The sequence below is a fragment of the Lethenteron reissneri genome, chromosome 43 (assembly GCF_015708825.2).
Source record: "Lethenteron reissneri isolate LAM-NWPU_2019-01 chromosome 43, ASM1570882v1, whole genome shotgun sequence".
Taxonomy (NCBI): Eukaryota; Metazoa; Chordata; class Hyperoartia; order Petromyzontiformes; family Petromyzontidae; genus Lethenteron; species Lethenteron reissneri.
The window spans coordinates 10,093,216-10,119,045 of NC_083821.1; the positions used below are offsets into that span (position 1 = coordinate 10,093,216).

The following is a 25,830-nucleotide window of genomic DNA, read 5'->3' on the forward strand; positions in this document are numbered from 1 at the left end:
CCCCAACCCGTGAGCTTTGTGTTTCGGGCTTCTGCTCGCAGAATTTCTGTGACCCCCGCTACCCTCCCCCTGCCCCTGTTATTGTCCGCGCTCTGTGCCGGGCTCTTGTCGAATACGAAAGAAAATGAAGAAAAACAACAACAGTCAAGATGAAGTCTCTAACTTATGTACTTTCTCGAATCATCGTGTTCCTCTTCTCTGTCACTCAGTGGTAATTCCAAGCGTAGACATGCTCCATTACTTGTGTTTTATTTGGCAAAACGTCCACGGTTTGGTTCCATTGTTTTTGTCAGTGCCCACGTTTCTGATTCATGTCACAGAAGCTGATATACGCCGGCGGCATAACTCCCACCGCGTGACTCAATACGTCAATGCAGTAAAGTCGCTGAACGCCGCCAAAGCGACGAGCCTGAAACGTCACACTCCATGTCAGACAGCCTGGAGATACACAGCCTAGCTACATATCAACAACATGAAATCCATTTATTTTTCGTTTTATTGCCGATTTCCTGGATGGACTCTGCGGCGTAGTTCATGCTTCTCCCCGCCACACTCAGTCCTCACGTTAACAACTGGGCAGCGACGGGTACGGGCACTCTACTCTTTGGTTCTTTCGGTAAAGTCACGTAGGTATAAAATAAAATAAATCACGACGTTTCGGGCGCAACACGACGTTTCGGGCGCAGCCTCAAAACGTGATTTAATTTATTTTATTTGATACCTACGTGACTTTACCGAAAGAACCAAAGAGTATGGATCCCTGCAGTCACGAAAACTTCAAATCTTCGTACGGCACTCGTACGCGATACCCCACGGCTGCTCGCCAACGAATCCATACTTAATCTACTCACCCGCCGAATGGATAATAATCAGAATCAGAATATGTATTTATCCTGGAGGGATCCCATGAGCTATGAAGGCAAATTTTCCACAGATGTCCAGCAGGGGCAGGTCAGAAAGTTGCAACAAACAACATAATAAACTGATACACAGGCATCGCCAACAGCCCTACTCCCACCCAGAGCAGCATCGGAACTCCCAGCCTTCTTATTCTCCCTTAGCGGCGAGCCTTAAGGAGAGCTATAATCTCGGTGTCAACCCGCTGAGTCCCTCAATGGATGACGGCCCATAAATCAGAGTCGAGGACTTCAGTGCTGCCAGTTCACGTCACCCGACACAGGCTCCGGCGTTCTCCCTGGAAGCTGCCCTGCCACCCCCCCCCCCCCCCGAGCACGATATTATATGGTCTTCACCTTTTGTCAATGCACCCCACGGCTGTGAACGCAGCACACCGCTGCCGATAGTGGGAAAAGGTATTCAAGGGGTATGCACAGTCCTTTGAATGAAAAAAAAGGTCCCGTTCCCGTAGCGTTCCACTTTATATTTCTACAGCAGCATCGTATTTGTTGATTTAAAAAAGAAATGTATCCCTCTCCTTGGACGGGAGCATATATATATAAAAGCTGAGGCAATAGATTCGTTATAAAACTTTTAGCAGCTTTATTTGGCATGCGCGCGTGTGCACGAGTGTGTGTGTGTACAAGTGCGTACGCGTCTCTATATATTTTATTTTATCGGGCAATCTCTTTTTTTACCCCAAGTTTTTATTACAAATCGTGCTCCGTTTAAAACAATCTTAAAGGGTTCAAAGTTTCCTTTTGTGTGACAAACAATGTGCTTGTTCAATTTGCTTTCTCAGACATTTGGGCAGGCAGGCAGGCAAACAGATCTATTGACACACGTTGACATCAATGCCCCCACCTACCAGGGCCAGCGATAATGCAGCCCTGCATTAGCAATGCAACGGATGAACACATTCCATGTCGTGCAGAGTGTGCCGGCGTTCGCGTGTCAGCATCCGGCGTGACGGGAGGATGTCTTTGGCAGCTCATGAAAACAAATGAGCACTTGCTTGGGGCAGAAAGATGCTTTGGTATGGGACTGGGTTGTAGAATGCAGTACAGCAAGTAGAACATACGTGAATAAATACAAATTTGAGCTGAGCGCTCATTCCAAGCAGGGCTTTTCAAACAATAAGCCCTGATATTCATATTTTTTAGATCTTTCGGTAAAGTCACGCAGATAGGCTCAAAGAGAATAACAAAAAATAACATTACTCTTTGAACCTATCTACGTGACTTTACGGAAAGACCCAAAGAATATAAATTCCTGCAGTCACGAAAGCTTTAAGCGCTGATACTCAGTGAGACTTTGTTATGTATTATTGTTATTTACAAGTGACTTAGAATGCAGTGTTCATTTCTATATATTTTTTACGGTGCTAAATCTTACTTTATTAGTTTCGTATACAGTATTTCAAAGATTGTTGAACAGGCACATCCATAATCGAGTTTCTATTGCAATCGATCTACCTCTGTCACGTCAAATATTCACCAAAAAACCATGAAAGTCATCACTGTGGGTCGAATCATTAGTTCCTTGAAGCTCCGGTAGGGCTTTGTGAGATAAATTCGACATTCCTATAGAAGGGACTATGTTTTATTCCATGGGCGGGGAAATCACAGCTAACTTGCCAACAAGTACACAGACAGAGTCTCAACAACAGGTGGTGTGTGGCCGACTCCAAAGGGTTGTGAAGAAGACGATGACCTTAAATGAAAGTGGTAAGAACCAGGCTACAGTCTGCGTAAGTGTTTTTTATTATTTTTTATTTTATTTTAATTATTTCTATTCACTATATTTTTATTATAATTTTTCTATCTAGGTGACTTTACCGAAGGAACCAAAGAATAGTGGTAACATCGTAACATGATGTCGATCTTATCCTTACGGAATTTACATAGCGTCCTAAACGAGGGGCTTTAGAAAGCATTCACAACATTGGAGACGAGGTGAATGAAATAGATGATAGGAAGCAATGGGCTCATCTGTGATGCGTGAATTCTGTGAAATGCGAAATTGTTGATGGTAAATGATGATGAATGGATTGAATGAATGGAGAACGAGTGAAAGTCATGAGAATATGAAGAGGGAAAAGCAACGATGGCGGTGGTTATGAGGGGGAGATTGAGTGGGGTCGTAGCGTGAGCTCAGGAACAAGAAGTGAGTTTTGAGTGAGGAGCGGAATGTAGCGGTGGAATCTTCTTGGTTCTGTCGGTAAAGTCACGTAGAAGGGAAGTAATAAAATAATAAAAAATAAAACATAATAAAATGAAATAATTCTCACGACGTTTCGGCTACAACGCAAGCAGCCGTCTTCAGGTAAATCGAAATCTAGCGGTGGAAGTTTGCTCGAGTGAAGGGGAGAGAGAAGAAATAGAGAGAGAACGAAAGCGTGAATTGAGCACACGGAGAAGGAGGAACAAAGAGAGGGACAGCCACGATTAAGAAAGTAGAAGGCGAGAAGGCGACACGTAGAAAGATACAAAAGTGTCAAGATATGGTGGGGCGAGATGAGGACAATGATAGTGAGTGGAGGCACACGACGTTGCGATAACAAAATCTTCACGAGATTTATACTATGAGACCTCCTTTACCAGTGGCAAAATATAGTAATAGGTTTTTACCCTTTCAATTGGTACAAAAACTGACACCTTTGTACAAGAGATCATGTTGGCAATAACCACAACACAAGCAGTCAAAATGTAAACAAAAATAACTCTGATAATGATAACAGTGCATATCATTATCATTATCAGAATTGTTTATTTTTGTTTGCATTTTGACTGCTTGTCTTGTGGTTATTGCAAACATGATCCCTTGTACAAAGGTATCAGTTTTTGTACCAGTTGAAAGGGTAAAAACCTATTACTATCTTCACGAGAGCTGAGCTTGGCGACGCGCAAAGTTGTCGCATCTTTTGGCGTGGGCTTTTCAACGTTCTTCCGATGAAGTGAAAAACTAAATCAATTGGCACATTTGCCCCCACGTGGCAACTTGAATAGATTGGCTCCGTCGGGTGGTGGAGGGTTGTGCATTAAAGAACGGCCATTGCACCTTCACGATAATCCGACCCGAAATCTCAACTAATTCTGAACCACGATATTGGCCGTGAAAGCCGACACGTCAAAAAGAGTGAATAACAACAAATATTGCGTTTTAGTGTGGTGGTTGATAATGGAACTTGTAAGATAGGAAATTGTGATGATGACGAAAATAATGCAGGAAGTTGCATTTGAGGAAATCTTGATAATAATGGTAATGATAATGATGAAGCCAGTGCTGGATACGATGACAATGTAGCTAATATTTGAGATCACCGTCACAATGTTGTAATGGGAGGTACACTGTATACCAAAAAATATAAATTGCAGACACATAATATTCATACATGGATATAAAATACACTCTATATTCATATAATCAGTAAAACAGTTATTCCACAAGTAATGCAATCCCATGAGAAATCAATAATATGCTTGCCGACATATCTGAACTAAGGCTGCTATTAGCACAAAGGGCATTCGTTATTTCAAAGCAGTCACCAGAGTCTGCGGGCCATAAAAGTTCCACAAACACGTTTGGAGTTACGAATCCACACGAGCCACAGTGCATATTAAATATGCTACATTCGCAATAACTTCAATTTCCAATTTTGTTTCTCGCAACCTACGTGCGCATGTTTGTTTCTCGTCAATTGTGTTCACCTAAAAGTTTAACTTAATTGCCTTTGTTTCCGTTTAAACGTGGGCGACTTCACAACAACGAAGCTCATCTCGAGCGGTGCTGTGTTCGTTCGACAGGCTATGCACTTTGTTTTCCAATTTTCCTTCGTAATCTTTTTCTCCCTGTCGAACGCATGGCGTGCCAATGCAATCGCTTTGGGAGTTGACGTGACGAACACTGCTCAGTCCAACTTTGGGCGGGGTGTAGGATTATGGTGGCATTGTCCGGCTCGGGTGACCGCGGGCACATTGTGAGTACGCAATGTAATTGCTAAACAACCAAATAAAATCAACCTTATTCTCAGAGATAGTGAGTTGTCTGTGAACCCATACAAAGCCCGCTTTCACACATACAAAGTGTTCCCCTTACAGATGTTGTACACAATGTACGTGGCTATTGATAACCGACATATGTATGTATGGTGAACTTCTTTCACGCCGTACGTAGCCTTCCGTGCTAATCGGTGGTACGGGGGAAGGACAACAAACTAAACACAAAAAGCAGTTCTACAGAAATGAGTTGTCTCTGACATGGCTCGTGCTTCGGAAAAATAAAAAAAACTGGGCCCCGACCATGAAAATAATGAATTCCAATCGCTGTTCCAGGACCCTCAATGTAGACGAGCACTTTGTCGACGAGCTACATCGGGCTACCCAGTGCAACAGAGAGGCCTATTTACGAACCACGCCTGCTCGCCTGCAAGGGTCTGCACCGATCCACTCCTCCCGATCTCGCTGAGCAGTGCTCAGCGCCGGCCTCAACGAGACCCCCGATCGACGCCGTCCCTTCTACTACGATCCTCAGCCGACGATCAACCCTGCTGCTGCTGCTGGACCCAGCGCGCAGGCCTTGTGCGATGATACGTCCAGCGCAGCAGTTTCACCGCGGTGTCCACGAACCCGAAAAGTTGGGACCAGTTCCTGGTGTCAGATGTTCAGGATCTATCGCCTAGTCTTCACCAGTCTTTCGACAGCCTTACAACGGTGTCGATGTTCCACAGAGCGTGCCCCGTGTGATCATCGCGCATTCCCGATGGACTGAACTCGTAAGAGTGCGCGAGAATAAGTGTTCAGAATAACTTTACTCGACTTACTAAACCTTTGGAGGCAATTCGATTTGCTGAATGCCCCATCAAGGTCAAGGAGTTACCAGGACCAATGGTGTTGATGCCACTACAACCTCACAATCCCTTACTTACTTGTGTTCCCAAGCGACAGTGTTTATTTGTAGACAGAAACAAAAATGGATTGAACAAAAAATAATTGATGGTAAAAAAAACATTATGTGGTTACAAAACTGGACTCACAATCTGATCTTGAATTGGATGCACATCCTGAAGATTGTGAGTTCAGGTATAGGTCAGGGGATGTTGGCAGAATTCCATCATTCCGATTGCAAGGTCATTAAAATGATTACCAATTTATGGGGAGTCAACATTCCTGTGAAATGTCCACGTGTGGCTTAGGACTACATTACATGAATGTCATGCTTTATTGTAACCCTACATGACACGTGCGTTTACATGTGTAACATTTTACGCAATTCGCGCCCTTTGTAAATAAGTACGTTTTTTTATCAGCCGTGACAGGGATTCAAACGCAGGCGAGGTTCACGGCAAAACGCGCGAAACGCACAGCGTTTCGCGCATTGTCGTGTGTTAGCGAGAAAGAAAAAAAAACATATACATGAACGTGCTATTTTAATAGATAGTGCCTTTTGTTTGATTATTTGCTTCCACATGCTGAAATGTATTCACTGACCACGAATATCAAATTGGACGGCTGTGCGAATCGGCTGGGGAACTGGCAGCCACTGACACTGCGTGTACCATAACACCATCACCCCCATACCATCACCACCCCATACCATCATCACCCCCATACCATCATCACCCCATACCACCATCACCCCCATACCACCATCACCCCCATACCACCACCACCCCCATACCACCACCACACTACCACCACCCCCATACCACCACCACCCCCATACCACCACCACCCCCATACCACCACCACCCCCATACCACCATCATACCACCACCACCCCCATACCACCATCACCCCCATACCACCACCACCCCCATACCACCATCACCCCTATACCACCACCACCCCCATACCACCATCACCCCCATACCACCATCACCCCCATACCACCACCACCCCCATACCACCACCACCCCCATACCACCATCATACCACCACCACCCCCATACCACCATCACCCCCATACCACCACCACCCCCATACCACCATCACCCCTATACCACCACCACCCCCATACCACCACCACCCCCATACCACCATCACCCCCATACCACCACCACCCCCATACCACCACCACCCCCATACCACCATCACCCCTATACCACCATCACCCCTATACCACCATCACCCCCATACCACCAACACGCCCAGATGTCACCGGCTGCTGCTGCTGCTGCCCGAGGCAGCCGACGACACGAATCCAACCACGGGCTGATCACGCCACAACGTCACTGTTTGCGAGCCGTGCGGGGCGGGGTGCACGGCGCAATTTCACTTCGAGTTACAGGAAGACTCATCCCGAGTCCAGCAGCAGTCACGGTGCCCAAGACGCGCCTCGGCTCCACAGCCGTAGCGAGACATGGCCTGTGCCAAGGGCACAATGTGCCGTACCATCCTCATGCCCCCCCTCTTCCTCCCACCCCCACTAGGGTTAGTGGGTGGCCAGCCCCACATACGTCCACCTTTGTCTCTCCAGTACTAATTTCTACACACCATCGCCACCCCCCCCCCCCCCCATCGCACACGAGGTATTATTTGTGTATGTAGAACTTATTTTGCACCGTACGTAGCGCGCGGGGGGGAGGGGGGGAAGGACAACAAACTAAACGCAAGGTACTCATTTGAGGCTAAGTCGACCTAGAGGGAGGTCTATAGACCGGTTCAGACAAACCGCCACTGTCGCTGGTGGCCACGAGCGGGAATCGAACTCGGCTCCAGGCATCGCACCACCCCAAGATTTCAGCCGCCACTTGGTTCGCGATGCCCCCCCCCCCCCCCGCTTGATTTCCAACAACTCAGCTGCACGTAACCGTGATGCCCCCCCCCCTCCCGAGGCTATGCGTCGTGGGCTGCCCGGCACAACGCTAGAAGCAACAACAACAATGCATAGATGCGACTGGCCTGATCCTGGCTTCTGCACAAACACGTTGGGTGGGGGGTCCACGCTGGCGGCTGATCCAGGTCGGTATACGGAGCCCACAGCTACCAAGGAGGGAGATTTTGAGAACTGCGTCGTTGGCCCTCTGCACTCGGGAGTCCAGGCGGAGGAAACTATAAACAGAAGACATAACTTTTTCATTTTGCCAGGCAGGGCCAACTGAGCTACGTAGCTCTTTGTTTCGGAAGCGACCTGGCCACAAATGTCAGCTCAACAAAGTGGCTTATCACGTCAAATGTATATCAGCCAAAGATGTACTCTCAACGCACGCTTGTAAATGTGGGGGGCGGGGGGGGCACCGGAGGACCTGGACAAGATCCAAGCGACATTGGGGAGAACGCGCAAACTCCGAATATACAGGCAATCTAACTCAGGATTGTACTCACGAGGTAGTTAACATGTTGCCACCGCGACACCCCCATGTTAGGGGCAACTTCACAATGTATTATGTGCAGGTGCGGCGTGGGTTAGTGTGGGTGGGTGAAGGCTGGGACGTGCGCATTCAAAGTGCAGCACGGTGATGTGTTTTTTTGTTGCACTGACCTCTGCCGCCCACCATGCCTATAACACCTATTATTAAGCATGGAGATCGCCCATCCGAGCATTGTGTAGGCTCAAACCCCGCTCAGCTTCTGAGGTCTGACAAGATCGGGGTGCAGTCCTGGTTATTTGATTATGGACACGACGCTTTGTCATATACAGCAAAAGCTTAGAAGCGCCACGTTTTGGTTTTGAACGAAGTCGATCTTGATTTGAAGCTTTCGTGACTTGCAGGAATCCATACTCTTTTGTTCTTACGGTAAAGTCACGTAGGTAGAAAAAATAAGAGATCACGACGTTTCGATCAACACAAGCAACCGCCATCAGGTGGGAAACAAACACGGCAGGAGGACTGCTGACGTCGCTTTGCTGTTTTGCTCGTCCCTTTAAAATGGCCGCCCTCTCGTGCAAACTGGCGACCCGATCCATTTCGCGAGGATCTGCGGAATGACGCCGCTGAATGTCTCAAACGCTCCCGCGTCAATGTCCCACTCCAATCAGGAGGGTCGCTCCGTATCCCACGCTGCCCACACTTTGTGCACTGTGCGCCCGCTGACTCCGTTATGCCCCCTGCACTTTAACGGATCTCCTTCTGCTTTTGTAACCACTGCGGGGATTATATTGCATCACTACATTGGAATTCATGCAATAGCCCAATTTTGATCAACATATGCGGAGACTGGGTAAAAATGGCACGGGTAATCATGGGCAAAAAGTTTAAATGAATTCACCCGGCAAAGACTCAATGTTGTTTTCAAAAGCATTCCTGCTTCGGGATTTTTTTTTTGGGTCAGAGCGTTTATTTTGCACGCGGAAGGAAAGTGGAGAAACCTCTAAACAGAGAAGGTTATCACAATTACGATGTTCACATTGACTGGTCACCAACCAACTCGCTAGTTCTTGTGTCTGTGCCTTTACAGGCCAATATCTCGTGCATACGCTGGCTCCACCCCAACGTGATCCACCAACACTGACAACCGAGGCACTCAGCGGATCTCAGCGGATCCATGAAAAAAAAACTATATTTATCCTGATGTGACCTTGGTGGGAGAGGCTGGTGTGCTTGATAAGGGCTTGGTATTGGCGACCCACAGCCAAACAGGCTGTAATGAGCTGATAATGATGATGAATACGATTATGATGGCGATCTCACGCTTACGTGCCAATTCGTCATACATTTTAATATTGATAACGCTGCCTTCTCTTCCTCCACAAAGCTTTTTTTTATCTACCTCGGCAACAACACGCTCATTCAAATTTCGCTTCAAAGGCACGGCAGAGGATGTCCTTTAATTAGAAGCTCCAATAGGATACAGCGGGTATTTCGTGAATTCGTACATGTTCTGTAGCACGTGGATGCTGAAGCTATCTCTCTCCTTAGTTTCCTACATTTCGTCTGGGTCGATGGATGGCCATTGCGGTTAGAGTTGTCAACAGATAAGCAGGGGTCAACTCAGCCCATCATCCTGCGGTCGATACAGTGACTAACACTTTGCAGGGAAGATCACCTCTGTTAAATATGAACTGGCCTTTACAATGGCAACATGGAAGTGAGCACAGCCCCAAAATGGGACACTTTGCTTTGACTGCCTGCCTTTCACGGCGTGATTGCAAAGTGATACAAAATAACCCGTTAGTAGAGGAAAGTTGGTGACAGTGTTACCACGGATGGGTTGCACACGTGCATGTCAATCCACTGCTGGATGAAAGGATCTCCAACGATACAGATCGTTAGGTTTAATTGGCCATACTGCATCATGCGAGTCAGTCTGGGTTGGCGAACGCCGGTTGCACAGAAGTGCGCGCATATAAGTGCAGTGCAGCACAATTGTGGATTATGCTGAACGGCCTTCAGAAGCCTATAAAAACCGTGGTGGTGGGTTGCCCATTCTAGTAACGCATGCCGGCTCGATCCTGTATATCTTCGAAGGATGTGACGAGATCGAGCGCATTCCGGCTGCTTTGTTTCGTAGGCAGTGGTGACGCCAGGGTCCAATGAAGCGGGGTTGCACCCCTCGTTATTGACATCTCACAGCCAGTTGTGGCTATTTCCCGACACAAGTTTGTTGCACTGATTAGATTTGGTTTCTTTTTCATGTTCCGGCATGGCACCGGGGCAAATACGCTCGACTCACATCGAGAAACTCGAGAGTTCCAATCCCAGCCTGTGGGATGACTCAGGCAATCATCGTCGCCGTGGGGATAATGAAATGAAGGGCAAAACGATGCGCCGATTTAAACCGGGCGATCTAGCAAAAGCAAGATAATTGCGTTGTGTGCGCTCATAATGGGACACACGTACATATTTAAGAAAATTTTAACTTCTAAACACGTAAGGCCCACTGAGCTGTATAGTTATTTTTCAGAAGCGACCTGGCTACCACAAATGATAGATCAACAAAGTGGCTCATCATGTAGAAATGTATGGCAGCCAAATTCTCCAAACGCACGTTCATTCTCGATTTGGAGGAGAAAAACCCGAGGACCCCGGGGAAAAATGCACACGACCACGGGGGAGAACATGCAGACTCCTAATATACAGGGATCAGGGTCGAGATCGAATACCACGACCTCCTACATACCACCCGAGGTAGTTAACATCTCGCCACGGCGGCACAATTAACAAACCACGGTGTGATTTTCTTCCTGCGCGTATGGCAGCAATGTGTTCAATCGCTGAATGGCAATGTCGAGGTCTGCTCGCTGCGACCGGCGGATATCAGGGGAGGGAGTCCGCGTGGATTTGGATTGGGGACGGTAGCCTTCTTGCGTTGGCCCCACCTGGTTGCGTGTGTTCGTGCCACCTTAAGCACGACGAGTGTCGCCATCTAGACGGATTGGGCGTCATTGCTTTGATGATAAAAGGTAATAATAAAAATGCAGGAATTCAAGAAAGTGCATGTTGAGAGTAACTCGTCACCATTAGTTGCTGGACAAATACAATGCAAATACAGGGACTCCTCTACTTATGAAGGAAGGAGTTATGTTCCAGAGGTCTGTCCAACTTTACTCCTGACGATTTCAAACATGTTGTACGGCATGTACACTAAACATGGGGAATGGCTTTTAAAGTCGTATAATCTCCTGTAGATGTAGTAGATGCCACTGGTTCTTCAAGTTCTGCAGATGGAGATGCCACCACCGCCATCTATTGCGAGGTGGTTAAACTTACGACTCTCGGTCCGAACAGGCAACTGGACATATGGAAAGGAGTTGTTCATATCATCCTTATGGCGATATCACGGGGTACCTAATAATACAAAATGGCCGAGGCAATTTAATATTTTATTTCTGAGACACTATTTTTTCCAGGGGTGTACTTAACTCCGCGACTGGGGTACCAATCAATCCAAAATCAGTGCTACTCTGCGATGTCCAAAGGCAGCGAAGACGATTGCGCTGAAACCCTGAACGCTCGTATGCACCGTAGTGGTGCATCGTGTACAACTCGAGATGAGTCGATAGCCGCATCGCTGACCATCAACAGACTAAAAGTAACTGCATCCCGGGGTACTGCCATAAGATTCATATCTCTGAAAGTTCGTAAGTCGAATGTTGGTAAGTAGAGGAGTCTCTGTATATGTTTCTTAGCATTTGGTGACACATTGCTCCCGAGATTCTGAAAGCCCAAGTGAAAATATCGTTGAAATGTTGAATAAAGAGTCAGAGCTTAACACAACTAAACACAATGCAAGGCACGTGCACTTGTAATACCAAGATGACGATGGTGGCTGAAGGGAGGTCAGTTATTCATGAGTGAATAAAATCGCTCTTCAAAGGGAAGCAACGTTTATATTTTGCATGTGGCCAGGGTTGAATATGGATCTCAAAGGAGAGATGTTGTAGTGAAGCAGCTGGCATTCATACCTGGAATATCAGCAGCCCAGCGGCTGACGCACGGCAGAGTAACGATATTACGTGTGGCTTTGTCAAAGGGTAAAGGAACATTGACTCACAGCGGAAAGGATTGAGTTTCCAAAAAGGCTGTGTTCTCTCGCTAAAAATAAGCGATGGCTCCTCTCCATTGGTGGGCGAGATCCAGAGGTGGAGATTTGGCATGCCTATGTAGCACATCCACTCTTGACTCCCCGTGAAGTGATACCTGTTTTATTGACCCCAGGGGGCTTATGGGATAAGTCAACCACCAAAATGGGCTTGAGTCAGTGGCTCTTAGTTCACCATTATTATCATCACCATACTGGAATAAAATCTATACCATGTCTCCCATGCAGGTCATCATCTCCAGGCACTGGAACAACGTTATGTGAGACAATTACAAATTAATAGTTTGAGATAATTCATTTTTGGGTTAGGCCAAGTAATAATCAAACCAAATATGTATCTTCAAAACTCTCCACCACCCAACAACATCAAGTAAATGAATGTTTACATCTACAGGCATTGAATTTACTAATTATAATTAGTGTCAGTTTACCGATAAGCTGAAGACCAATCTACACATCCGAATATTAACAATTACGTTCTGCATATCTAATTGCTAGTGTATAAATGCTACATTTTGGACAATAATTAGCAACGTAAAAAAACTTGTGCGCGTCACAATTTCGTTTGGCTGTGGCAGGTGGGGGAGGGCTCAAAGCGACAAAGATTTGGTCGGCTCGTAACGTGGCCTAATCCAAAAATCTAATACCAATGATATTGGCTGCAAACACCTACTCGATGTCACGGTCAGAGGTAAGTGATTATGGACTAAATATAACGTGTAAAAAGAACAATGCAGCATCGACAATAACACAAAACATGTTTTTATTTTTATTTTACTCGGGAAGGCATACTTAAGCCATGTACCTATTTTTTCAGAAGTGACCTTGCCACAAATGATATCTCAACGAAGTGGCCTATCACGTGGACATTTATAGCAGCCAAATACTCTAAATGCATGTGGAGGGAAACACCGGATGAGCCAGAGAAAGATCCATGCGACCAGGGGGAGAACATGCAAACTCCAAATATATAGGCATCAGGGTTGGGAGCGAACCCACGACCTCCTGTGTACCCAGCGAGGTAGTTAACATCTCGCCACCACGGCGCCCAAACACAGATAAACAAGAATGACCAACATTGGAAATCTATGCTGTGCCTCACAGTCGGTTCTAATCCTGATGGGATGCGACACACACGCATATACACGCAGCATATACGAGAACGATATCCGACGCAAGATAGGTGGATTGTTTTGACCAGGTGGAAACAACAAGCTCTCGCCAATTTAATTCGCAACAAAGGTGAAACTTTTATGAGACCACCCACTCCCCTTGTGATTTAGGCCAATGATACCGTTAGACGAGGTTGACTTGATTTTGACCCGCATCTTCTTAGACTCACTTTTTCACTCCTGACAAACAATCACGGTTCGTCACACTTGCCTGGCGATTCTGTCTTAACACAAACCCGTGTCTCAATCCATTTGCTGTGTATCGTAATCGTCAAGAGTGAGAGCACAATTGCGCCCGCGCATTTGATGCCATTACGGGTCGTAATTAAATCCATAATGATTTCTTTCGAGCCTGATTTTTGCCATCTAATTGGATAGGTTCTAAAAAAAATTCTCTCGGTTTGCAGTTTTGTGAGCCCCACCGGTGTAAATGGAGTGAGCATGCAATGAAGGTGTCGTGGGATTGAAAATTAATCAAACAGACGCATCCATTGCATGGCTATGTACTTCGGTCAACAGTGGTGATCCAGTATGAAAAAAATAATAATATATTTTACGCTTCCTAGCAATTAAACAGGTGTTAAGATGTTCAAACACCAAATAGACACCGCTCGCAAGGATTCGTGTCTGCGTTAACCACACGTACTTGTGGTGAACATGCAAAACAAACATGCTCCTGATAATATATATGCATTGTCTTTGAAAATGATTGGCCTACACCAGAGACAACTTTATTTAGGGCCTAGTATCATCCATTGTCAGACCAGAGAACGCCAAAAGTGGTGTTTGGACATCTTAACACCTGTTTTATCGCCAGAAAGGGTAAAACCTATTCTTATTTTCTTCACACTTTGATACTGGCTAAAGGTCCCAGTGGTGATCCAGTGGGAATTTTTACCTCTGTCACGGTCACGTGGAATTTCCACCACTGGTTGAGGAACACACTTCAAAAATAAAACATTCCTTAATTTATCTGGAATCCTCAAAGGACTATTTTTTGCAAGAGAGCCTTGCTTGGGGCAATGTTGATCTGGCGGCGTGTCGGTGCGGGATTGAATGTGAATGTCAACAGGAAAGACATATACGAGGAGGATTGCTGCCTCTCCTGATCGAGTATCATGAACCGACGTGTACACTGGTGTTCCACACGTCATAGCCTCCTGCATACATACAACTTGCCTGCCAAGACCAATTGCGTTACATGCTTTGTGTGCGGTAAAAACAATTATGATAATAATAAAAATATTTACAGACCTGTGCCAATCTGCCTCAATCCAATCATGTGACTTGCCTCTCTCTAAAGGCTCAATAACAAGAGGTCAGCGCAGGTTGGTAAAGGTTGGGGGAGGAGCGGAGGCGGGGAGAGATGAGAAAGAGGTGCCCAGGGTCAGTTCAGAGGTCAACCTTGGCCAGGAGTTGAACTCGGGTGTCTGGGACTTGCAGTACAGATGCCCCCCACTACACAGGCACTTCTCCCTCTACTTACCCTCCAGTGGCATCACATTTACAAGAGCCACCACAAGCACCTATAATCATCTGCAAATGTGATGTACAAGAGTGTAGGCTATTTGTTGTTGTTGTTGTAAGAAAGGCCTTAAAAGGGAATTAAGGAAAGGAACGATGCCAATGTTACCCTTTAAGATGTGTGGCCGCACGAATAAAACGTTAAAACATTTTTGTTGTGCCTCTAACTCCAAAACACAACTGAGCTTGCATTGTTAAAATGTAAACAGCAACTGATAAATACGATTTTATGTCCCGGAACAAATTTAAACATAATTAAAACGGAATGGTAGTTCCGCTTTATATTCCAAGCTCGAACAAATTCAAGCGCAAGTCAAAACATCTTTCCGTGACAGAAACACATTAATAAAAGTATTACGTGCCATCTTTGTAAATTGTGGAAAATCATAATATTATAAACCACAAACACATGCTTAAGCAATTCGCTGATGTCTGGTGAGATGTCAAACGTAAATAAAGAATGCACACAGTTTATTTTACCACCATATAAGGAGCACTGCCTTCTCAGCCAGACTTGTTTAATGGAGCAAAATCTGAACCGGTTTCAAATGCGCGGGTCTCATCAGCAGGGTACAGGCGCATCAATGATATGTTAAGACGTTAGACCAGAGGACGCCAAAAGACTAGGCTCAAAAGAAAGCTGTCTCTGATGTGGACCAATCAGTTTCAAAGACAATGCATATATGATCAGAGTATGTTTTTTTGTTTGCATTTTGACCACAAGTATTGTGGTTAATGTAGACATGATTCTTCGTAAAAGGTTTCAGTTTGGTGTTTTAACATATTAACACGTGTTTTGTTGCCAGAAAAAAGGGGAAAACCTATTCTAATATTTTGGTACTGGCAAAGGAGGTCCCATGATGTAAAAACTATTATATTGCTTACAATGTTTATCTACTGTGGTCTCACAGGGTATGTGGGACGGCATTTGCCTATGCAGGCTGAACCCGTGCTGTGATGAAACTCAGAAAGCCAAAACCGGTCCAGGGTTTTCTGTCGAACAAATTCTGCTGAAAACTATATTTGGTGAAGACGATCCCTACTCTTTTATTTTTACAATACTAGCAACCCGCACATCCTTGAGACATGATCGTCTGCGCCTCCCAGCCAGCCAGGAGAACTTTAATCATTCATAGAGCGCTGTCTCTCTCCAGCTTTCTCTCGATTTCTCTGCGCTGCTACCTCGATCTCTCACTCCGCCTCTGTGTATGTGTCTCTTTTCCTCTGTCCCCTCTTCTACTTCTTCCTCCCTCTACATTCCACTCCTTCTCTCCGCTTCAGCTCACCCACTTCCCTGCCCTCCATCTCTCTCCCTGGTTCTCTTTTTTTACGATCAGTGGAAACAAGAAGATGCTCGGTGTATTCGGCACTTTGTTTCGTTCATCATTTCGTAATTTTTTTAAAAGGGCTTCTCTCTCAACCTCTTTTCCTCTCATATTTCTACATCTCCCTTTCCCATCTCAATCTCTCTTGCCCGTCCATAATCCTCCTTTCCTCTCCGTCTCTTGGATTGAAAACGAGCCGTAAATTATTGTTATTTATTAATATTAATCCACCAATGCGATGCTATCATGATTTTATATAATAAAGCACTGCAATAAGCGGGAGAAGAATAATGACGGCTTAAATGCTGAGGCATTTAACAGGAATGAGAAACATGGTTCATGACTGCATTTGGAGATAACCCTGCTGAGAATGCTGCTGCTTTCATCGTGTCTAATTTCCTTTGCACGGGAATTTACCATCCGAGAAAGATACCGTAGAAAGTTCAATAGCCAAAACGTGTATATCTTCAGCAACTATTCTCATGAATGTTTAATACTTCCTTAACGGAATATAGGGCTGCGTTGGAAAACTAATTTTGAATTCTGAAACTTGAGAAGCATTCACTTGCATGTTGTGACCGAAGTGACGGGGTGAATGGTGTGCTACTTTCATAACAGATGATGAGATTTGTGTTCCAGCATGAGTCATCAAAACCACACACAGCATGACAAGATTATTCCTTGCAATGAAAACTCAGGAACTACATTTTTTTTAAATGTGTTTACATAGTTGTTCGACTTTACTCAGGCAAAATTTAATAAACGTATTTGGTGATCAGCGACAGAGCAAGGCCAATTTGATTGCATCCTCAATTAGGCCTGTAATTGGAATATGTTTTTATGATCTCGTCTGTGTATAGAGAGGTAACAGAGATGACAGTGTTAATTCCATTGACATACATATACAACATATACATGACATGACAACCTGGAAGAATATTTTCTTGTAAAATGAACTAAAAAAACAACAAAATGTAAAAACGCACCATGCAGTTTAACACGTAGGCTTTCGCGACCAGTATTATTCATAATAAAGGCTTTTGGGTTAGATCGCCTTATTATAAATGTGTCACAACCCTCCACCACCCGACACGGCCAATCAGTAAAAAATGTGTTACGTTAACAAACGCCAATTAGTTAATTCTTCAGGCCACTGGTGTGTTTAAAGAGTGAATCCACAATATTTAGAGTTTGAGTAGTACGACGTTTCGCTGGCAATTACATCCAGCATCTTCGGGCGATTTGCCAGAACAGTGAAGCCATCCACCTGCTTCCGGTCTTAAATAGGGCAGGACGACATCATTATTGAACCCCATCGGGTGGTGGAGGGTTACGACACATTTATACTTAGGCGATCTAACCCACGCACCATGCAGTCGGTGTCTTGTGGAAAAAAACAGCAATCTCCAGAGTGTCAAACAGAAGCTGCCATGGCATTCATCATGGCAAGCATTGCCCCTGACCCTAAACAGCTAATCATGTCGCGTCAGAAACAGGTGGGGGTGGGGGGGGGGCTGAATAGGGCGGGTGGGGGGGGGGGGCAGTCTCGTTCAACCAATGGAACGTCGTTAGCTCTTTCGTGATTGATGAGCCGAGCCAATATGTGGGTGACAATCTCAAGGTAGTGCGAGGCAGGAGACACGGGCCACTCCAAACTCCGGGGTGCGCTCGTGTCGAGTCGAGTCACGCCTGAGTGTCTCCCTTGCCTGAGCGAGTGATGGGGCGGTGCTTAAACTCCATTGGGCAACGCTGGGCCATTGGTGGAAATTCCATGTTTCCATTTGTGGGGGGCCCCCGGGGCTCCATGAAAGATTGACCGCTGCAGACTTCCCACGAAGCAGTATTTATTTTGAGTCAGCCGGATAGATAGTAGTTTGACATGAATTTGAATGGATAACGTTTTTCCCCATTGTGCACTTCCGATTAGCACGGTTGGATACTTACGGTGCAAAATAAGTTCAACATACATGTTAAATTATTCGGAAAATCCCATAAATGAAGCAAAAAATTGTTGTTTGAAAATGTGATGAATTTCATCAACATTACTTCACAGCCAAAATCCATTGCTGGATTCAAGCCTTCCCACATCGTGTCAGTCATAGGGGTTTGTTTTTACTATACTTCACCCTTCTGGTCATTGCGGGTTGGTTAAGGGGGACTCAAGATCAGTTTAAATATCATCATCATCATCGTGATCCATGGGCAGATAGTCCGTAGGTGTCACACTGCATAGTTCATCATTTGTTTCTAATTTCCTCTGCCTTGTGCCACTATATGCTCAAGTAGTGGCCACATCATTCTGGCACCAATCTCTTATGATGTCGTCGTCAAGCCATTCTCTGTTAGGTCTTCCTCTCTTTCCGGTTCCTTCCATTTTACAAAACAACAACAACAACACACTTTGACTTTTCCTGTTGTTGTCCATCCTACACGTGTGTCCAAATAGTGGTGCCAGTTTCCTTCTCATCACTCCCTGCATCATCGCCGTCATCAGGTTGTCTTCTTCTACGTGAAACCTTTGTCTTACGTCTACGTTGGTCACTCTTTGGGGTCCAGCTTAGACGCAGCATCCTCCTATAGCAATACATTTTGAATGCCAATATCTTGTCTCCGTCAGTCTTTTTCAATGCCCACGTCTCGCAGGCATAGAAAGCTGTGCTGAACACGCATGGTCTTAATATGTTCAGTTTGGTCCTTCAGCTCATTCGCTTGCTTCTTAAGATGTTATTGAATCCTGCCATTACTCCTCTGTCTTCCGTGCGGCCGTTGTCCCATGTCAGTAGACTTACAAAGTACACAAACTCCTTTACATTCGCAATCTTGCTGATTGATAGTATTACTTTTATTTCTCAAAGTCCTCCCTTCTGAATAACATCGTCTTTGTCTTTTCAACGTTAATCCTCAATCCTGCATCCTTTCCTGACTTATACAACCTATGAACGCTTTACCGCTGTACTACGCAGCTTTTTTGATCAGATCTATGTCGTCCGCAAAATCTCATGTTACATATTATTTCTCCTTGCACAGATATTCCAGTGCCATTGTAGTTTAGATATCACTTGCCACTTATGTTTGGCCGTGGCTGGATATTGAACTTGGATTGCCAGGTTCACAGCCCAGCAGAGGTGTGGACTCGAGTCATGTGACTTGGACTCGAGTCAGACTCGAGTCATGAATTTGACGACTTCAGACTCGACTTGGACTTGCATAACAATGACTTTGTCCCACCTCTGCAGCCCAGTGCACCACAGCTCCATGCATCTGTGTTACTTGAATTGATCACCCACGAAAGCACCTTCACACCTCTTTGAAATGTAAAATTCGCATTGTATAGTTGTGCTGTATTGTAAATGAAACGTTATCAATGACAATAGTTCATATACGTATATAGATCTCACTGCATCTCAAGGGTCATTGCAAGAAGTTTCTACCAAAGATATTATGCCTGAGTTCCCAGAGGGAAAAGAAACCAGTCATGCACAACAGAGTGTAACGATAGAAACTCCACACAAAAACGTCAGCAATACACAAGCGGCAGCGGAAAAGTTTGCGGAAAAACAAATAAATCGATGGCCTCCTCATCGCCGATCGCTTCCCACATTCGGGACATTGCAGCTCTGATGACTTCCCAGTAACACGGCGTATTTGGGCAAAACACTTGGGGAGGATCTCAAAGGGAAATTACCTCTGTTGTTCATAATAATAAAGCTTTTTTGGATTAGATCGCGGAAGTATAAATGTTTCGTAACCCTCCACCACCCGACGCAGCCAGTAAGGTTTGCCACGTAAACAACGCGTCAATTAGTGACTATTTCAGCCCACCGGTGCGTTGGAGAGTAATTCCACAACGTTTTAGACTGGCTACCTCCGTTGTATTCTCACACGAACCTCGTTTGTTTTATTTCAGGAAAGTAATGCTCGACCTTGATGAAAACGTCTTATTTTCTTCTTCTACGGAGTCTTTCTTGAAGTGATAAACACTTGAGCAATCCGTGAGTTCCAAGGCTTCAGTCCCTGTCTGGAAGAACTATTTGTCTCACCTCTCCAGCCACTCAATCACAGAGCACATTTACGTCACTACTGTTAATTCAAACATTAAAACGCTTAAACCAAAAAGTTATTCTTCATCTGCAGAAAACATCTGTAAGGCACTGGGCTCCTTACAGACGTTTTCTCCAGTTAGTATAAATTGTCTCCGTAACTTGGAATTTGTTCACATTTTTGGAGCAATGGAAACAACATGTGTACCACATTTGCAAATTGCTCATTTGTTTGAAATGTGGCAAAGTTACTCAAGACTATGAGACATTTAACTTGCGCTTAGAATATTCCACCGTCCTCTCTTCCCCCCAAACCAAGTCGACGTGTCACATGAGTCACAATGCCACGCGAGAGTGCACGCTTTGGTTCTTTCGAAAAAGTAACGTAGAAGGGAAATAATAAAATAATACAAATAAAACATAATAATAAAAATATCACTATTTTTATTATTTTATTATTTCCCTTCTACGTGACTTTACCGAAAGAACCAAGAATATGAATCCCTGCAGTCACGAAACCCTTAAATCGAAAAAAAGTGCACGCTTTTTCAACTCTGCGAATATAGTGGCCTCTAGTGGCCACACAGGTCATTTGAACCTATGACATGCACCTTATCAACGTATCATTACGCCCCGAGGTGGCAAGATGTTAACTACCTCGTCTGGTATGCAGGAGGTCATGGGTTCAATCCCAACCCTGGCGCCTGCTGTCTATTTGGATTTTGCATGTTCTCCCTGTGGCCGCGTAGATTTGTCTCTGGGCCCTTCGGGTTTTCCCTCCACATTTAGAATCAACGTGCGTTTATAGTATGCGGCTGCTATGAATTTGCACGTGATAAGCCACTTCCATGAGCTATCACTTTTGTCCAGGTCACTCCTAAAAAAGAACTGCATAGCTCAGTGGGCCTTACCTGGTAAAAAATAAAATGGGTTAGTTGAACTTTTTTGTTTTGTTTTATTTACCCTTCGCTGTGTTTCATGAGACCAGGGAATGTTTTGATCATCCTTCCTATCCGATGCACTGCGTCTGGATGTATGTATCTATGTATGTACATTTAACTTTTTTAGCACCGTACGTAGCCAACCTCGCTAATCGGAGGTGCGGGGAGAAGGACACCAAACTAAACAACCAAAGCAGCTCTAAAGAAACGAGTTTTTCAATCGAGATGATTTAAAGGTGCAGCGCTCCCACTGGCTCCCTGATATCAGGCCTGTGTCCCATTGCCCCCGTGGAATAATGCACCCCAGGGGGTGGGGGGGGGGGGGCACAGCGTTCAAAATGTACTCACCAGGACTAAAGCAGGACTTGATTTTTCCCCAATTACATTCAAAAGATAATGATCAAATAGCGCAAGTCAAGATCTATAAGTATATTGGGGTCATCCTTGATTCAAAACTGAATTTTCAAGAACACATTGATTATATTGCTAAAAAGGCAAAAATATAAATTGATTTTCTGTATCGACACATACACTGTTTTCCACCGATGTTCCGTTTGTAACTGATAAAAGCAACCATAATGCCTCTACTTGATTACTGTGACATCGTTAATCGATCAGCACCCAGTACTGTTCCGAAGAAGCTTGACTCAATATATCATTCAGCCTTAATATTTGCATTCAACTGCCCATATAGGACCCACCACTGCGTTCTCTACATTTAGTCAAACTTAACATCTGTTAATGATCGACGTCTTATGCATCAGATATTATTTATTTACAATATACTTACAAAAAAATCTGCATATTATCTCATGGATCTCCTTATTGTTTCGGAAAACAAATATGAGCCAAGATCTTCGCTCATTTACCAGCTTCGCATTCCTAATTGCCGTACCAATACTGCTATAGAAGCCCCCAGGGTCTGGAATGCTATCACAAATAAACTCCAGCTTGGATCGTTACCAACAAGACCATCACTCAAAAATGCTCTAAAGGGGTCATACAACCATAGCTGCCACTGCTATCCTGTGACCCGAAATAAAATATATAGCTATAGATGACCGATGTATGAAATAAATATGTATTTTGATTATAGTGCGCTGCTACTGCTATTGTTAATTCGGCAGTTAAGGATTTACTTATGCAGCTAGCGAAGGATGCTAGGTTTAGTGATGCGTGTTGTGTGTGTCGCTATTGTAAACCTTTAATCACATTTGTTGGGAAAACTGTTGCGTTGTTTACATAGCATTGTTTAGTACGTTTTAGAGGGGCTTGGTTTGGCCCAATTTTTTGATTTAGTATAGATTTATACATACAATTTTGATCTGTATTGGGATCAAAAATCGAAATTGAATTTTTTGCACTCTTTGTACGCAGCATGGACGGGTGGCGCTTTTTCTGTAGAATGTAATGTTTATGTTTGTGATGTTTAGATTTGTGTACAATGAATTTTAGGTCTTACTTGGAATTGTATTGTTTGTTGCGGTTGCACCCAAATCAAGAGCCGAATGGCTCACAGGGTAAGTCCTAATAAATCAAACTGAACTGAAACTGACCTTTACAGTGAGGCACCGGGAAGTCCCACGTGGCCTTCTCCTCCTGGTTGGTGATGCAGGTCAGGGCCGACTGGCCCTCCAGCACGTAGCCCGCCACGCAGCCGTACTGCACCTGGTCGCCCAGCTTGAAGCGCGAGCCCCGGATGAACGCGTGGGGAGGCACGCCTGGGTTTCCGCACGCCCCGCTCTGCAACACTGACAGGACGGACACGACCCGCTTTGGGTTAACAGGACCGTCATCGCATTGAATGGGTGTACCCATTACAAACACGCCTCGGTGCGACTATGGCCATGCAATCACAATTATGGACCAATGCAGTAAACCACTGGTAGTCTGTGTTCCTTCAACGGAGCAAAAACGACATTAACTCTTTCCTGAAGCCATCTTGTAGCTCACAGGCCTCCACATTGCTATCTTGCTCCTGCACCATAGCGCTGCCATCGAGCGCAAGAAGATACATCAGAATATGCTGGAGGAATCCTATGAGCTACAAGAGGTCTTTCATTACAAATGTCCGGTCGTTTTCACAGATGTCCAAATCCCGTCGACGCACGTGTGTGCATCAGTGGTGCTCGTCTCTGTTGTGGCCCCTGTGCCAGCAGTGTCAATTCCACATGCCCAATGACAAGCCCTGCTGCATTTCCACAATGTTGTGCAACGTTATTGACCGGAGGGAGATGATCGGTTGCGACACCAACATGTTATTTCAACCCCAACTTTTCGATGGCGAGAATTGAGAGCCGTGCAGCAGCAGCAGCAGCAGCAGCAGCGGCAGCAGCAGCGGTGGCAACACCCTGCAGTGATCAACAGCGAGGAGCTGTGATTGACGGGAGACGAGCAACTCACGATACTGGAATCGCAAACAAATTCAAGTATTGACTCTGTCTCTCGTCTCGTTCTTGGCAATCTCGTTTGAAATCGTGTCTCCACTTTCCCCGTCCCGACTGTACAGTTGTGTTCACCCTGTGAGTCTAACATGTAACATTCGCTTGCCATATTCTTGTGATTTGTGTACCATGAAGTGAAGTAAACACCTCTCAAAGCTGGATTCGAGAAAGCTGGGAGGTTATTTAAATAAAATAATAAATAATGCTTAGCAAAAAAAAAAAATCACAAAAACAACACTGTCTGGCCACAGATTAAATTGGGCATGGTGTGGGATGGCACGTCCATGAGTGCTTGCCATTCTAAAGCGACGTTCACATGCTGTGCTTATCCGCTTTGTGGCATTTTGGTAAACCGTTCCTTTGGACACCACGTGCTCTGTTAGTCCTCTCTGTATCTCTCTCTCAAGTCTTTTTTCATGTATATTTCACAAACAAACAAAATACATTCTTCAAACCCTGCAGAAAATATATTCAGCAATTCACATCCCACAAAAACATCAGCGTCCCCCCCCCCCCCATTCTCTGAAGGTGACTCAAACTATACCGTGCAGTGGGGACCTTGTGTTCGTGCATTGCAAATTGAACATTGTTCACATATTTGACTTTGTTGTCATTCGGTGTTAATCGAACGCCTTCGATGTTTTTTGCGCGAAAGTAAAACACTGCATTTCCCCCCCTCTACATGATTGTATTATTTTTCCGTATCTTGCGGGAGATCTTTCATAACCGGAAGGGCTCTCTTTTCTCTACCGGTGCGGCTTTGCAAGGCTTTTTTAGAAACTGTGCATTGATGTTCACACGCACGCGATTCGTGCACCTATCATGAGCCTGAAAAAAAAATCAATACTGATGAATCAATGCATAATTACACCCCTAATTAGTAACGATTGCCAGCCTCCATAACTCCTTAATTAGGAATCTATAAAGGAAGTACTACTCTGCGGCACGTCAATAGCAATCATCTCATGGAGACTGTCCACGGCGTTTTTCAGAATGTGGCAATTTGACCACTTGGTTGTGAGCCACGGATGGGAGGATGAGTTGGGTGCCCCCTCGCTCATCTCAGCAGGGAGACACGTTGTGATTATTATTTTTAAATACAAACCACCAGAAATGTCAAGGATCACTGCAACCCCCCCCTCCCACCGCCCCCAGCCCCCTCCATAGACCAAAATAAAACGACGCTTTCGCTGTGTGCCGGTGGCAGCACGCGGCTCCTAGCTATAGTGGCGACCGACTCCACCACCTCTCGGCTGGTTCCAGTCCCGGGTCGAAAACGGGTGAACACGGGCAGCGTACGACGACGCGATGGCCGTGGCCTGATTCAGCGAAAACGTTGTTTATGCCCAAAAGCACGGCGGACGCTGGACCCTGCCGAGGAAGCGAAACGGCGACACGGCGAGAACTCGTACCCACGAATGAACGACGCCGTTAATTATAACGGCATCGGAGGTGTTCTCAAAGCGGCCGGTCCGTGCGGTCCTCGCGAGCGTGACCAGCGGGAACCGGCGGTCAGCTGGGAAAGTGGCACCGTGACCAGCACTGCACGCTGCCCTGGGAAAACGCGAGGCGGACGTTTTGTAGCCTCCTCAAATTGAAGCCACCACTCTGTCGACGTTAACTGAGTCAGCCCTGAGTCACGCGTGGAAGTTTCACATTCTCGTGGCGGGAGGCAGTCTCCCCTTAACCACTGTCGAGTCAGAACAAAGTGGGATCTTGTTTTTTGAGTCTCGCGAAAAAACCGTCCCCCTTCCATTCCGCCGCCCTCCCTTCCCACACCCCACATATTTTACAAAACTAACAAATATATATATACGTGGCGGAAACATTGCAACAATGGAGCACAATTGTGCTGAATAAGGAATCCCATACGAGAGCGAACTCTGTCCACGCCGATGATCGCGTGCACATTCGCATGAGAAGAAACAACGCCACCGTGGGCAACGGGCCCCCTGCCTCCCCGTGCTCATCATCGAAAACGAACCCACAGCCACAACTCACAGC

At 45.4% G+C, this 25,830-nt stretch overlaps 1 protein-coding gene across 2 annotated transcripts in view; it reads right to left on the reverse strand.

The window, feature by feature from the left end:
* LOC133353404 (CUB and sushi domain-containing protein 3-like) overlaps positions 1-25,830 on the reverse strand; it is a 634,534-nt gene that overhangs the window by 403,982 nt on the left and 204,722 nt on the right. For both annotated transcript variants that reach the window (XM_061569655.1, XM_061569654.1), the window contains exon 4: positions 22,939-23,133. In XM_061569655.1, the coding sequence (XP_061425639.1) occupies positions 22,939-23,133 (195 nt within the window). The remainder of the gene's footprint in view (positions 1-22,938; positions 23,134-25,830) is intronic.